The 16,703-nt window shown below is 37.1% G+C and overlaps 1 protein-coding gene across 1 annotated transcript in view; it reads left to right on the top strand.

Annotated features, from left to right (window-relative positions):
* Positions 1-4,196: 4,196 nt before the first annotated feature.
* gpm6ab (glycoprotein M6Ab) overlaps positions 4,197-16,703 on the top strand; it is a 56,588-nt gene continuing 44,081 nt past the window's right edge. Inside the window, exons 1-2 of the mRNA XM_060873195.1 lie at positions 4,197-4,326; positions 4,477-4,613. Of these exons, the coding sequence (XP_060729178.1) occupies positions 4,610-4,613 (4 nt within the window). The 5' untranslated portion in view covers positions 4,197-4,326; positions 4,477-4,609. The remainder of the gene's footprint in view (positions 4,327-4,476; positions 4,614-16,703) is intronic.

The raw sequence follows: 16,703 nt of genomic DNA, 5'->3' as shown, positions 1-16,703 counted from the left end.
GAGAGACATGAATTTATCACCGTCTTGTTTTTTCCTCATTTGTTTAAGTGATATTTTGTATATTCATAATAACTATTACAAATTGTATTCAAAAATACACAATATGCCTTTGGTTGTGATATATATTAAGTATAAAAGTATATATACTGGTTTTATCCTGGTTTTTATGTGTATATATATATATATATATATATATATATATATATATATATATATATATAGTACTGTGCAAAAGTTTTAAGCAGGTGTGAAAAAATGCTGTAAACAAAGAATGCTTTCAGAAATATAAATAAAGAGTGTTTATTTCTGTCAATTTACAAAATGCAAAGTGAGCAAACAAAAGAAAAATCTAAGTCAAATTAATATTTGGTGTTACTACCTTTTGCCTTCAAACCAGCATGAAGTGATGGCACGACCCCCACAGAGCGGTTCTACAAGATGTTTGGAACAAGCTACCAGCCGAGTTCCTTCAAAAACTGTGTGTGAGTTTACCTAGAAGAATTGCTGCTGTTTTGAAGGCAAAGGGCGTCACAGCAAATATTCATTTGATTTAGATTTCTCTTTTGTTCATTCACTGCATTTTGTTCATTTATGAAAATAAATGTTTAACACTTCCATTTTTAGAAACAAACACTAAAAGAAACACTAAAAACAAAAAAACACTAAAAACAATAAAAAAATAAAAAATAATAAAATAAAATAAATAAAATAATAAAATAAAAAATAAAAAATAACACTAAAAAAAATAAAAAACACTAAAAACACTAAAAACTAAAAACACTAAAAAACCCAAACACTAAAAGCATTCTTTGTTTACAGCATTTTTTCACACCTGCCTAAAACTTTACACAGTACTGTATATGAATATATATATATATGTTTAATAAACTTCCATAACCGATGCGTTCACAGAGAAAAGAGTGTCACAGGTTTGTTAGATATAATATAAAACTAAAAGGGCATCATATTTCATGTGTAACCTAATTTTAACGTCATGATAAATAACTCCTAGTTCAGTCCGTCCAGCATTTCTGATATTTATGTGATAATTGTGGAAAAAAAATCTTTAAAAATGTTTTTATTTTTTTTTTTTTAACCACATCACTGTACCATATTCAGACCCAAACACTGTATTCAGATGATACACTTTTTCTTTTTCCTTTTTTAGTATATTTATTTTTCTATTTTCCTACATACTTTCCTCTACATGTCCTTTACGTTCTACTTTATCGTATCTTATTCGTGTCTTTATTTTTATTCTTTACTAGAGTTAATTTGTATATCAGGGACAGTTCGCTGTGACATGTCACACTGATAATCTGAATTATTGACATATATTTGTAACGCTAATTAAATTCTGAATTTGCTTTTGGTGTTTAAAATTAAACTGAATTATTATACCTAACACGATCTGGATCATAAATAATCCTAAACAGCCTGAACCTCTTGAGGACAAGCGGTTCTCCTGGAGCAGTCTTCGAGGTCGTTACAGCAAACAGAGCCGTGGGAACGTGTGCTTTTACACACAAGGTTAACACGTAACGGTGTGTTGTGTTGTTGTGTTACACACTGACTCAGCAGAGCGTTACACAAATGACTTCATCATTTTATTTTCTAAACCAGTAAACAATGATTCATGATCATTTATTTATAGCACAGAGATTAAACAGGTCGAAATAAGGTACAAGGTTGGTTTTATTTCTTTCTTCCTTTTTTAATTTCTGACTTTAGTGTTTAAAATTTATTCAATAAACAACTGAGTACAAAATTCCGTAATTTAATAATAAAGCATTTCTTGGTGTTGAATCTTGTGTTAAAGTATAAAAGCGATTATCTTTACATGACTAATTATAAAATAAATGTGATGTAGGATTTATTTAGGTTTGTTTAATGAGAGTAAATTAAATGATTCACTCGTGTCCACCTGGTTCGTCGTGTCACGTTTGCTCGTTAGAGATAAATGTGAATAAATGGCATAAATAAATTAACTCTAATATTAAACCCTAAAATTTGTGTTTTATATCAATTATATTCTATAAAACTGCTTTGAGGTAATATCCATGAATAAAAGTGCTCTACAAATAAAATGTTCACAACAGAATTAGTTTATACAGAGACACGGATTTGTAGGTCATTTATCCCTGAGGATGTTGGGTGTTTCTAATGACACCTTGTCAGGTCTGTTTGTTCACACACACACACACACACACACACACACACACACACACACACACACACACACACACTGTCATTTCTCTTACATTTCTCTACATGCATTCATGCCAAACCAAGTGGTTCTCTGTGTTAATCACCCTGAGAAGTGCTGTGCATGGTCCACCACCCATGGCCAGGTGAAGCCCTAATCTCCAGCTGCATCTTCTCTGGGGTACTGAATACTGATGCATTTGAGCATTTCAGATATTTACGCGTTTTAAAAGAAGGCTGTAGCATTATTTGTGTAGGTGTATGGATAAATCAGGTCGCTTACCTCAGTAGGTGCGTGCGAGCCTGCGCCGTGGTGCTGAGCTTAAAGCTTTACAGCGGAGATCCTTCTACTTCCTGCTGCTCACATCTCCGTTATACACAGCTGTAGTAAAACAGCACGGACGCCAGGGGGCGACAAACAAATGGGAGATCATTATTATTATTATTATTAATATTATTATTATTATAATTATTCATTTGTTTTTACCTTTTTTAAATTTATTTTTTTAAGAAACTTGTTATTGGGTGATTTTTATTATTTTTTTGTATTTATTTATTAATATTCTCACTAAGTTTTGTTGTTTTTGTAGCATTTGTTTAGAGTGTGAAGAGATGAGGGCCGGTTACCATGGAAACATTGTTAAGCGTAGCTCATGAAAAGACAACAATATAAAAACAAATGATACAGACACTAAAAAAAATAAATAAATAAAAATATCCATTTCTATAAAGAATACAGACTTTGTAGATCCATATAACACCTTTCCCGTGCATGCGAATGGATAATATTAGCTGTTTATTGTTTTTATTGTTAACGTACGACATCTCGGCTTCCGTAGCCATGATACGTTGCGCGGTGATGTCACCGAAGGAGATAAATAAATAAATAAATAAATAAATAAATAAATAAATAAATAAATAAATAATGTACAAGGTATATAAAAATAATTTAGGCAATTCGTAAAATAGGCAATAAAATAGAGACGTATTTTAAATAAAAATCTCATCTGATTTTTCTTTCCAGTCACAAAAGGGGGCAACTCTTGTGTTTTTACCACTTTAAAGACAGACAGACAAATAGATAGATAGATAGATAGATAGATAGATAGATAGATAGATAGATAGATAGATAGATAAATAGATAGATAGATAGACAGAAAAATATATAATAACAAAAAATACCAATAATAATCACAAAAATAAGTATTATTGTTATTATTATTGTTATTATTATTGTTATTATTATTATAATTTTTTATTATTGTTGTCATTGTTATTATTATTATTATTATTATTTGTTGTTGTTGTTATTATTATTATTGTTATTGTTATTATAATTTTTATTATTATTATTATTATTATTATTATTATTTAATTTGTAATTGTTTTGGAAAATCTACATAGTAATATCAAAGTGTTAACCCATTTCTGTAAACATCAAGAACAAAATAATTTTAAAGTTGATTCCGCATCAAAATATGAATTTTTTTTTGTTAATATTGAATTTATTTAACATATTTGTTTGATTTGATCTTTTTTCTTGTCTATTGAAACACTTCCATACGTCGGCCACCAGATGGCGTTGTGTACCGTATAAATCCCCTCACTGCAGTGGTAGAGGGGAAAAGGGGTGTGTTACGCCGGTTGGCTGCTAAAGCTTGAAAGTGTTGACTCTCTTTCACTGATCAGGATGTGAGGATGATTTTTATACTTTTGTTTCCTGTTCATGTTTAACCCTTAATTCAATAACTCGTGTGTGTGTGTGTGTGTGTGTGTGTGTGTGTGTGTGTGTGTGTGTGAGAGAGAGAGAGTGTGTGTGTGTGAGAGAGAGAGAGAGAGAGAGAGAGAGAGAGAGTGTGTGTGTGTATTCCTAAATGTCATGTCCTGTTTGCATGCGTTTTATCTTTAACAGGAATGTGAAATATGTGACTAATCCCAGGGATTGATGGTGTTAATCCTCATGTTTCTCAATCCTGCATTGTGCATGTGAGTGTTTGTGTTCTCTAAAACATCTGTACTGAACATGTGCTCTCAATATCAAAGACTTACGAGGTGACAAAGGAAACAGTGAAATGTGCACTGCGGTGTTCACCATCATCAGGAGTCTAAAGACGGACTGAGGTGGGTGTCGAGGCTGAAACGATTTAAAAGGGAAGCCCTTGAGAGAAAGACAGCAGTGTGAATAAACCTCCATTGATGGATTTCTCTCCTCCTCTTCCTCCTCCTCCTCCTCCTCCTCTTCCTCCTCCTCCTCCTGTCTGCACTGATTAGGGCGTCTGATCCTCTGCGGGACTGAGCGACACACATCACACTGCTGAAGAGTCAAACTGTGGACTAGCAGATCTCTGAACACTCAACACGCTTCAACACTGAACACTAAAACACTGCAGCTGAACTCTTCAACATGGGTGAGTGAGAAACTTTCACTGTCCATATCTAGAAAATCAGTGTCCAGTCTTTCGCAGAAACACTCAAAAGTTTAGTCAACTCTTTTATTCTGGATTAAACACTGTATGGGTGGAGGTGTAGTGGAGGTGTTTAACCACTCAACATTTGAACTGTGTTGATTCTTTGACTTTAAATGTTGTCATTTGAATGTTACACATTATAAGTGTTTATAATGGATGTGTGTGTTGATTCAGAACATTGATTTAACAGTATTTCTTTAATGAAGGTGTTTAACCAACATCTCTTGATTCAACACTTTCAACATCTTTTACACTGGTGAATATATCTTGCTCCAAAAAAAGGTGTTTTCTCATTGGATGCTGAGAGCCAATCAGATTGCAGCTATAAGATCCTGAAGCTCATGGCCAGAAAAGTAAATACTGTATGATATCAGACTTTCTGTTTTTTTTAAGGGACAATATAAACAAACAAACAAACAAACAAGCAAGCAAACATAACCCTGTGCTGGTCATGTGACCATCGTTCACCTTTATTAGTATTTAAATTCAATATTTTGCTGAATTTTAGTTCATTCATACATTTTATAGTGTTTTATAGTGTAAATGATATAAAGGTCATAGGTTGAACACCCAGGAAACACGTCCTGCGCGCTGGACATGTGTATTTTTTGCGTCTCGTCATGGACGTCTTGAACTTCAGACTCGGTGTTAAGTTGTGTGTGTCAGTGTTAAGGTTTTTTTTTTGTGTGATGGTTTGTTACATAACTGTGCTTTAGGAGCAGTTTTAGATTGCAGATGTGTGGGAGGAGACAGACTTAAACTCTGCAGGGATTCGTTTAGATCACTGTGTATATTAATGCACACACACACACACACACACACAATTATAAATGTACACAGTAAAGAATCACATGCTCACATGCTTTTTATTTATTTACAGTTACATGTTATATTGTGGAACATCTGCAAAATGTCTGCAATTACAGTATGTCCGTTCATAGTTCAATATAAACCGTTGTTCCCTCCCCAGCTCTCTCTCTCTCTCTCTCTCTCTCTCTCTCTCTCTCTCTCTCTCTCACATCTGACTGTTATGCAGTACTGACACTGGAGACTCCTTCCATGCATGTTAAACAAACATATAATCCGGTATACAGGTCTATGCTAATAAACAAGTCTATGCTATGCTAATGAGCGGTTACTCTAGAAACGCTAACATATTCACAAGAACAAGCGATTTGCAGCTGCACTACTGTCACGGCTGCTGCTGTACAGCATGAATCAACACTTTATTTCATTAACACTTTATCACACCAGCTCTAGTTTGTATGGTTGTTCTTGTGTAAGAACAGGACCCGGAGCAGCCGATCCGCAGCGTGACGCGGTGTGTTGTGGTGATGGGAGACGGGTTCAGGGTGTTGAAATGACAGACAGCTCCTCTTTTGAAGCAGAACACAGAAGCACTCTGTGGCTTTTGATTGCATGTGATATGAGTCTCAGCTGCGTTTCACTCTTTGTGTCTCTCTCTTCATGACCACAGCTTTGTAATATATGCACAAAGTCACATGAAGGATAAATAGCCGCATTATGTGGAACTTTTTGTGCCTCCTCCAAACATTCTGCTCTGCTGTGTGGGGTCTTTGACAGGCCTAACAAGCGTCCCCGTGTTTGTCTTTAATCCCATCATCGGGATTCTCTCTCTCTCTCTCTCTCTCTCTCTCTCTCTCTCTCTCTCTCTCTCTCTTTCTTTCTCTCTCTCTCTCAACTCTGGGAGCTAATGTGAAGAATTTGGACTGGGGTTTGGGGATATTGGCCTTGAGCTAAATAACCAGACAGACAAAGAGAGAGAGAGAGAGAGAGAGATCGTGTGGGCGTTATAATATTGGGACCGAACATTCCTGAACGATTTTTATTCCGATTGTTCGAAGGTGTTGATTAATTTTCCATAACAGCAGCTCTGACGGTCGTGCAGCTACAAATGGCATGTTTTTATTAATGTTATAATCATTTCTGATGTTTCTATAGTAACCACTTGTTCACAGACGGAGTTATAGGGCAGATGCTGTAAATACATTTAAAAAACGTCTGTGATCGTTGACGTGGTGAAGGTTTCTGAGAGGGTTCTATAACGTTTATGGAAGAATTCTCCAGTGTCAGTGCTTAGTAACAGTCAAAGGTACCTTAGCTTTTATGAAATTAGACTGTAACCAGCTTAACATAAATAAATACAAGATAAGAGAGGATGGTAAATAATAATTATTACTAAAGTGTCTTTCCAGATGAAATAGCATCTGACTAGATTCCTCCTCCTCCTCTTCATCCTCCTCCTCTTCTTCTTCAGCTAAACTTTCACGCTATCTAACCTCGAGCCAAGGCCACCTGGCAGCTCACATATTTTCCTCTCGTTATTATCTCACGATATGTGCAGTGTAAGGTTTCCAAGAAGAACAATAAACAGCCAGCAGAAGCGACGCCCTTCTTGTTGGGCTTACACCCCCCAACCACCCCACTCCCACCCCTGGCTTTCTTTTCCCTCTTCCTGTTGCCGAACACAAACCCTGAGCTTCACCCAGATCGTGCCTGTGTGTCTCAGCCCGTGGGCGAGTCTCTGATGACCTGACAGACAAACCAACATCTCCAAATCCGCCCACTCTTTAACTGTGGAACGTTTGGTCATGTGCAGGAAATAACTGGAGAGAAGAATAGCATGCATTGATCAGTTTCCCAGTGCGAGAGACACAGAGAGATTGAGTAGGTGTGTGGACTGAATCTTGAGTAATCTTGAGTGTGTGTGTGAATCCTATTGTTCTTTTCTGTACTGATTATTGATAAGCTCTTCAGCCGTCTTTCTACTTCTCTGTGAATTGTCTGTATTCTGGAAAGTTTGACACATTCTTTCAGTACAATGATGTACAAACCGTGACAGATTTAACAGGTTTCTCAAATGTTGATAGTTTAAAGCTTCACAGCAGGTTATTTGAATATTTATAACTATGCGCATTGTTAGAAAGTAACCCAGTACATTATTGTGCAGATAATGTTTAACAAATACATTTATTTATTTGTTTGTTTGTTTGTTTGTTTGTTTGTTTATAATTAAATAAATAAAAAAGTATTTTAAATAATAATAATAATTGTAAATGTATTTAATTACTTTATTTTTATTATTTATTTAATTACCTTTATTATTATTATTATTATTATTATTATTATTATTATTATTATTATTATTATTATTATTATTATTCATTCATTCATACATCTTCTACCGCTTATCCGAACTACCTCGGGTCACGGAGAGCCTGTGCCTGTCTCAGGCGTCATCGGGCATCAAGGCAGGATACACCCTGGACGGAGTGCCAACCCATCGCAGGGCACACACACACACTCTCATTCACTCACACAATCACACACTACGGACAATTTTCCAGAGATGCCAATCAACCTACCATGCATGTCTTTGGACCGGGGGAGGAAACCGGAGTACCCGGAGGAAACCCCCGAGGCACAGGGAGAACATGCAAACTCTACACACACAAGGAGGAGGCAGGAATCGAACCCCGACCCTGGAGGTGTGAGGCGAACGTGCTAACCACTAAGCCACCGTGCCCCCTTGTAGTATTATTATTATTATTATTATTATTATTATTATTATTAGTAGTAGTAGTAGTAGTAGTAGTAGTAGTAGTAGTAGTATTAGTGTTGTTGTTATTGCTGTAGCTTGCTGTAGACTTATTAACCACATCTATAGATATCATGGTTTCAGAGTCACAAGTAAGAGAGTTAAAGCCACACAAGTAATAAAAGGACAGTAAATATGTATTAGTTGATTCTCAATTCTTTAGTGTAAATCATTTTTCCTCAGCTGGACAGCAACAAACAAGAAAACACAATTAAATGTGTATTATTAAAAAGAGTGCTGTGTGAAAGCATTGATCTCATTGAGAAAGCAAAGTCGTTGAACGTGATGGTTTTCCTAACTGAGCCTCAGGTAAATGTCTGTAACGCCGTTCTTCTGTGGCAGTGATTCTGATACATGCTGAGGAACTTCTGCTGTATGAAGTAACAGAGTCAGTCTTTGGCCTTTTGCTGTACAGTAGTGACGGTTTCACCTCTCTGTGTAAGAACAACATGTGGAATAGAGATTATGTTTAACGGATTTCTGCTGCGTTTGCACATTCTACCACACTAACCCTGGTCCTTGAAGAAATAGTTTGGAAAAATCAGTTTAATGCAGTTTTCTGCTTCCCACAAATGTAGCACAGGAGCCAAGGTTTGTTCATAAGATCCGCTTTAAGCTCCAGATATTCAGCTAAATTATCATCATGTGTTTTTAAAGGGCATTTTTGAGGTGATGTGGGAGTTAAATTTTTGGCTATGAGAAGAATGCCACCTTGATCCAAACACACTTACACACACTTTGATACAGAAACGCAGATAGAGCCGTGATTAAAATGAAGATCCTCATGTGATACAGATCTCTAAGGGTTTGAAATCCAACTATGCTGTAAAATCCCAAGAGAATACGGAACCACAAGTGGAACCGGTAGCCAATTAAATAATGAACATGAACAGGAAAGTGTATTTCTCTTACAAAGGATGTGTCAATTTGTTTCACCTTCCCCTTAGAACCTTCACCCTCTTGGGGTTATTGGCTGATATACAACAGACCTGACCTAGATAGCATGCCAGATCTGGCTAAGACTCAACAAGCATCAACAAGACCGAACAATATATTATAAGACAAGATGACAAGTCTTGACAATATATGACATAACAAGATATGATGTTATTTATACAAAACACAACAACTCAAGATTTAAAGATGACAAGACCAAACAGCAAATGTCTTGGCAAGACAATACAAGATGGGACTCAAAAAGACTCTGAAAGACAAAACTTGACACAACAAGACTTGAGAAGATGCAAAATAAGACAAGCCTAGGCTTATTAAACCTGCACTCATTAACAGTTGACAACGTCAGTCTCAAAAAGACGTGACTCAGGACTCAACAAGATAACCTTCAACACAACTAGATTAAGCAGGACTAGAGTCTATTCAGTATGACTTAAATAAGATATTCATATCCTTTTTACTACTTTTAAATTTAATTTACATTTAATGCACCCCATTTCATTACAGTCACTGACTACTATTGCACATAACCCTGTCCCTTCATCTTGCTGATGTGAGGCAAGTGAGTGGCTCTAAATACAGTAGAGATTTTGGTTACACGGGTGACCTGATCACTAGCCACCACCCTCAGTACTCTATCGGGGTGGGTCCTGGTAACCTTCATGCAAATTGAATGCTGCTTTCAAGTGAGCAGGGAGGACTTTGCCTGTGGGGCTGGTGAACAGTGTTACTCACTACCCCAGGAGTGACCGATGCCGGTGTTTGGGCAGGTTTTCATTCCAACCAAGCAGAAGTCACACCTCTACTAAAAAGCCAAGATCAACCAATTAAACAGGTGGAATCAGGTGTGGATCCTGCTTGATTGGTATGAAGACCTGCACCCAAACTGGCCCTTTGCAGATAAGATTGGATACCTCTGCACTGCACATGCACCCGTCTGCAGAGGTAAAGCAAATTGTGGACAAAGCTTTCTGTTTACTGGTCAATCTATGGCTTAGTCATCAGCCAAGGACTCAGTCTGTCGGTAGTAACTGTAGTTCCTTCACAGGGTTTCTATGCTTAGTCTATGTCATGGTTTGAGGGGCTCACTAATGCAGGAGTGTCTGGGAGTAGAGCCACAGCGGAACAACAAATTGAGCATAGCCAGTTGAGGTAGCCCAGGCACTATGCCCCCTGTTGGCCTTAGACAGATAGTCTAGTAGAGCTCTAGCAGGTAAGTCCTACTAGACAGAGCCACCAGGTCACACCCAGGATGTTCTGAAGAGATTCTCAGCAATATAACCCAAGACAAGATTTGAAACTGCAGTACAAGACAAGATACACTCAACAATATTCAGCCTAAGAATGTTGCATTTACCTACAGTAATTTGGCTGATGCTTGTATCCATAGCTACTTTCCACTGATACAACAGAGCAGTTGTTGATTGAGGGCCTTAAGCTCATGAGAACTCATGTGGCTGGGCTTCGAACTCATTATCTTCTGATCAGTTAGTACACTGAGCTACAACTGTTCTACTACATCTAATGACCTCCGAGCTGTAGCTGAGAATTTGATTTGATTTGATTTGAGTCTGGGACTAGTGATGTATACCGATAAAGTAACACTAAAAACATCTGATTTTAAATACCTGAGTAAACTAGGAATGCAACAGTACACTAATCCGATATGAGTAGTGCAAAAAATCCAGTAAAAAAGATGCTCCAGGTCAAAGACGACAATGAATCTTGCCCTTTTTTAGAACTGGGTCTACAGACTATCTAATGCAATTTAACGCTCATTTCTGGGCCTGGAGAATCTCTTAACAACATGAGGTCTTGAAAAGGTTTCTCTCACACACACAGTTATTTTTTTTGCCTTCAAACCATGCAGCCTTTATTCTTGTATTAGTATGGGCTTTCAGGATTCAGGACAATAGCTGGGCAGGCAGCCAAAGCCTTAACCTATTTCACTGACCTGTACAGCAAATTACGCTGATTTACAGTCTTTATTCAGTGGAAAGAGATTTGTAAAAGTTTGTAGCATTTATAGCGTGCACCTCTTATTGGTTGTGTTATGACCTGGTGACACGTCGCACAATAAAGCCAGATTAATGCATTTTGAGGTGTTTCATATGTTTTGATATGAAATTAGTGCAGATTTGACTGTTTTGTATTATTTTAGTACGTTTGGCAAGGTTACATATGGTATTGTTGCAGATTCTGGCTGACTTCTAGATTTTTCAACATCCCCTGAAGAAAGGTCAGCATTTAACATTAAGAGTTTATTGATAGTGCTCCCTATTTTAACAGCTCGCCTTGGCTAAAATAGCTATGAATCTGGTGTTATGTAACAAAGAACAGGGAAGAAAGCTTTAAAAAGCATACGATTACTGCTCAAAAATTTTTGGAGCCCCAATTTCTCCAGCAAATCCAGGATGTGAGGCAACTGGCTACATGTGTGTATGTCAAGAAAAAGATAGATGTGTTAATGTTAATGCTAGTTTAGTGTTTGATCATAAGAACAGCTACAATTTATTCAGTATTTTCCAGTTTACATAGATCCCAGTCCCAGAATACAGCACATTGGAAAGGCTGTGAATTTTAAGCAAGGTATTTAGTGAAGTGTGTGTGTGTGCTACAACATGCTAATCTGACCACTATAAGCTTCAGTTACTTGCTAAGTAAGGAATCAAACAGATGAGAGATGTCTGGGCTCCTTGACTGCCTTTGGAGTGTATTTTTTATTTCAGGATAAATATCTCTCTATTACTTCTTTTCATGTGAAGTGTGAAGTGTAACTTGTTGCCTTGTCAATGTGTCGGTCGATTAGCATGGCTCTGTGGAGGTGTGTGTTACCATGGTGTCCATCTAAGAGTGATAACATGGAGCATGGTGCTGATTTTTCCACTCTGACAGCACAAGGCCAGATAACTAAAGGATTTTAGAGTCAAAGTCATCTTTATTTTAAATTCTGCTTTATATACAGGACATACAGAGTTAAATTGTGTTACTTTCAGTCCTACTTTTCAGCAACAAGAAAAATACAACAACTGAAAAAAAGTATACACCTATTTGTTTTATAACGAACTGAAACACACATGATATCGGAAACAGATGACCCCTGACTGAGCAATGGGTCTATAAATAAAACTGCATGCAGATTTGTAGCCTGTTTCTCTACCTTTACCTTTCAAGATTCTCTTGTCTGGTAAGAAATAAATAAAACCCTTCAGGATGTGATGTTATATTCTGCTGTAGGATAAGAACATATATAGCTACATAAAACCGTAGCAAAACTAGCATTATTCTGGTGTAAAAGATTACGAAAAAATAACATACTGCTAGATTATGCTTTTTTTTTTTTTTAAGGCTAGCACATAGCTAGAAACCTAAGAGTACATAAACTAGCTTAATTTTGTTGTATACAAACTGAAAAGACTAGAAACATAAATAGCTAAAAACAAAGAGTATAAAAGATACTACTTTTTTATTTTAGCTATATGCTAGTCTGTCCACTAGCGTATAGCTGAAACATAAGCATACAAAAAGTAGCATAATGTTGAAGTATATAGAGCTTAGGATTTTAGCTATACTGTATGCTAGCCTTCCAGCATTGTTAGCTTTTCCTCTCTTTTGTTTTAGCTACAGAATATGCTAAACTTTAAGCTATGTATACTCAAGCATTATGCTACATTTTGTATGCTTATGTTCCAGCTAGCAAAAGACAATAAATGCTAGCCTTTAAATTATGTATAGCCCAGCCTTGTGCTAGCTTTTATACTCCTTTGATATAGCTAGAAAAAAAAAGGCATACAAAAGCTAACATTACGGTGAAGCATACAAAGTTCCACGTTTATCATTTATCAAATGTCTGAGAAAGGACAGAGTAAAAATCTAGCGAGGAATATGAAGGTTGGTATATATAGCTGAGTACAACCACTAGCGAGCGTAGAGTGTAGAGCTAAAACATGGTGAAATGTATCACAGTTTATGAGGGGAAGATTGTGTTGGTGCTGTAAACAGAAAGGAGAAACAAGAATAAATGTCAATGAGACGGAGGTGAAGATTTACTTTCAGGACTGGACCTGATTCACAGGTTGTTTTAAGAGATCAGGCCTGAGGAGTTACAAGATACAGACACTGTCCTGCTTTAGCATCCTGAAGCAACTTATTTCAATTGTGATAGACAACAAACATTAGATTTCCCCCAAATCTTCATTACCCAGAAATCCCCCTTTAATGCTTTTACACTCAAAGTAATTCTGCAAGACACTGAGCTGCTCGGTGATCTGACAGAATGCCGGCTGTCTTTCATTTTCTATGAATCCGATTAGCCTCGTTAGAGTCGGCCATTTTTCTCCTCATCATATCGATGCTAATTTGATAGAGGACGATTTAGTGCTATGAGTTTGAGCACAGCTGTAATGAAGCTTCATAGAGAAACACGATTTGCAACTTTAATATTGTGGATATCAACATAGCAGGCGAGCTGCTGGCTGGATTTCAGTGCCGCATGTTTTCCGGCTGAAGCTTGTGTGTTTCAGCGGTGTTTCTGGTGGATGTGACCCGGCTGAAGGCCTTTGACAGCATGCACAGGAAGTGAGCTGGCTGACTTTTACCAATCGCCAGTGGCAACTGAATAATCGCCATCCAGAATTCAGGCGGCATTCAGGAACATGACGGGTGTCTTGTTTCTCTTTTGAGTTTTCACAATGGAGACACTGTGATGGAGTTTTTTGGGAAAAATAACAACATTGTTTTCTCCATTTCTTTGCCAAAGGTGACGGGCTTCACATGTCGCAAGAGGATGCGTGTGTTGTCCCGTCTTCAATCCAGCAGCAACATGAAACGACAAAGCAGCCAGAAGCCATGAGCTTCAATGAGAAAGGAAAAAAAAACAAGAACAGTTTGATAAGCAAAGTGGGCGGAGCTACTGATCTTAAAGTAGTTAAGAGTAGCGTTTTTCTTATATTTTTTTCCACAACATGGCCACAAACAACCACTGAACCAAAATTTTAATTAATCAGCCTTATTGCATTGATCATTATACGTCATCTTATCCTGTCTTTCTATTGCTGGCTTTTAATTACATTTTGAATTAGATTTTAATTTAGAAAATGTTGACACTTTGTCAGGTTTGGTTGAAATAGCACTATTTTAGCCACTGTTGAGTATCACGTTGTACAAGACCGTCGATCACAACGTGAGCCGACAAAACAGTCAGAAGTCCTACGTTTCAATGTGGGTCACTGAATTACAACAAGAAAAAGCTGATTGTGAAGCAAAGTGGGCGGAGCCACTGACTAAAATGTACAGTAGTTGAGCGCAATGTATTTTCTCTCATATTTTTTATTATTATATAGAAAGATCTGATGACAACCATTGTAGAAGAAAATTGCAATTGAGCTTATTACTGTATGATTTCAGATGTCTTTTAAGATTGACAGACCTGCTATTAAATAAAATCACATGCTGCTCTGTTTGCATCAACAAACCACATGATCTGGTCTTGTGCAGAAAACGAGTTTAACGTCAGCCAGTGGCTTCCTCCTATCGGTGGCTTTTAGATGAGCGTCGAAATACAAAGATTTTAATAAATAAAGTTTCTTAAACGATATCATTAGGCGGTGATGAGTATCGCTGTATGTCTGTCACGCACAATTTATAGCCTAAGAATCATGTCTGCGCCAAAAAACAAACAAAATTACAAATATAATAACTTCAGAATGAATACAAGATTTTTGACTGAGGTTTGTTTTTCATTGAGAGACTCGACACAAACATGTGGAAACAGCATCTAATCCTAAAGATTCTGAAGATTTTGAAGCTTGTGGCCAGAAAAAGTGTACAATTTGTAACTGGAGGCTGTGGTAAGAACAGAATAGAAAAAGAAGCCTTTTGCACGGTGAATTTTTTTCTTCACATATCCCAACTTTGGATGTTGGGGTCAAAGCACAGAGGCAGCTATGATACAGCGCCCCTGGAGCAGTGTGTGTTAAGGGCTTTGCTCAAGGGCCCAACAGTAGCAGCTTGGCAGTGAACCATGCTCCTCCAATCAACAACTGAGACCCTTAACCGCTTGAGCCACCACTGCCCACAGTGGGTTGTCAGAGAGACTAAACTCCAGAAAACGTGCGTCCCAAATCACCTACTCATACACTACATCCAGTGTGTAGTATAAACAATGTGAATAGATTAGCGTGTTCGCACTGAAAAGAAGAAGAAGATAAAGAAGTGCACTTCAAGAACCCAATGACTCTTATTCAAGCATAAAAATGACTGTGGAATGTTGTTTAAATGCAAACAACACTCACGGCTCTGCTTATATATTGTAAAAGAGGCTACCGGGTGCTCATGCTGAATAAGGAAATAAATAACATTCAAGTTGCTTGACAACATTCCGCCGAACGAGACGTCTTAATGAATAGTGTATGAATATCGTGTAGTGTATTATGTAGTGCGTTAGTTGACATGCAGCTAGACTGTCTATAAATAACAACAGATATCGTCGCTGTCGGGTGGAAACCTTGTATGTCCAAATTTAGTCAATTTCATAATTTTTCACATATTGATGCTATTGGTCAGTCCCCACGTGGGTCTGTTATTTTTACAAGTTATTAACCAATCTAAAGTCTTGAAAATAGCTTGAGCGCAAATCTCATAACTCCATTGGACACTTCAACTGTCCACCTCTTCCTCACTCCGCGGGAGAGCTTCACGTCATATTTCTCCTCAAGAATAGTCGCAACGAATCAACACGTCTTCTGAGGTAAATGTCTTCAAAACACTGGGCTCAAAGAAAAAAAAATCTTGACCCCCGCTAGTTCTGGTGCTCGTCTGAGGACAGGAATTTAGCGCAAGACAATCCACTGCAACACGGACTAAACCCTGTGGACTGCAGATAAGGTACGGCGTTTTTTTAATTTCCTGAAAAGTAACGGTTTTGGAGATACGAGGATTCCGCCTGACAGCGACGATATGTTTTCAACTATTAGAAAGTTAGTTTGAAATTGACCAATCAGATTCCAGAATTCAACTGCTGATCTTTTATAGAACTCTATAATACTGTAGAATCAACTCCACTCTAAATACTTCACAGATGTAGAGTGTGTAGCGCGTCTGTTATCTTCACAGTCAGAATCAATCACGCAGCATCTCGTTCATCGTAAGTGCTGTCAGATAACTGATTAGGGTTATTTAGGCCTTTAAACGACTAGAACAGTCAGGTCCAGTGAGTGCACAGGTGTGTGTGTGTTTGTGTGTGTGTTTGTGTGTGTGTGTTAATTTGTAGTAAATGTCAAAAATATTTAGGCCGTTTCAGTATAATCATTGTCATTTACACAATAACAAGATAATAGTAGAATTTTTAAAAAGTTTACTAGTTTTTATTATTATTACTATTTTTTTTATTTAGTAGATTACTTTTATATAACTTTCATACATGTTTTTCTTTGTCATGTACATTTTATATACTTTTG

This window comes from Tachysurus vachellii, chromosome 6 (genome assembly GCF_030014155.1).
Source record: "Tachysurus vachellii isolate PV-2020 chromosome 6, HZAU_Pvac_v1, whole genome shotgun sequence".
Classification (NCBI taxonomy): Eukaryota; Metazoa; Chordata; class Actinopteri; order Siluriformes; family Bagridae; genus Tachysurus; species Tachysurus vachellii.
The sequence above is the reverse complement of the archived record's forward strand: the minus strand, read 5'-3'. Positions and strand labels throughout refer to the sequence as shown.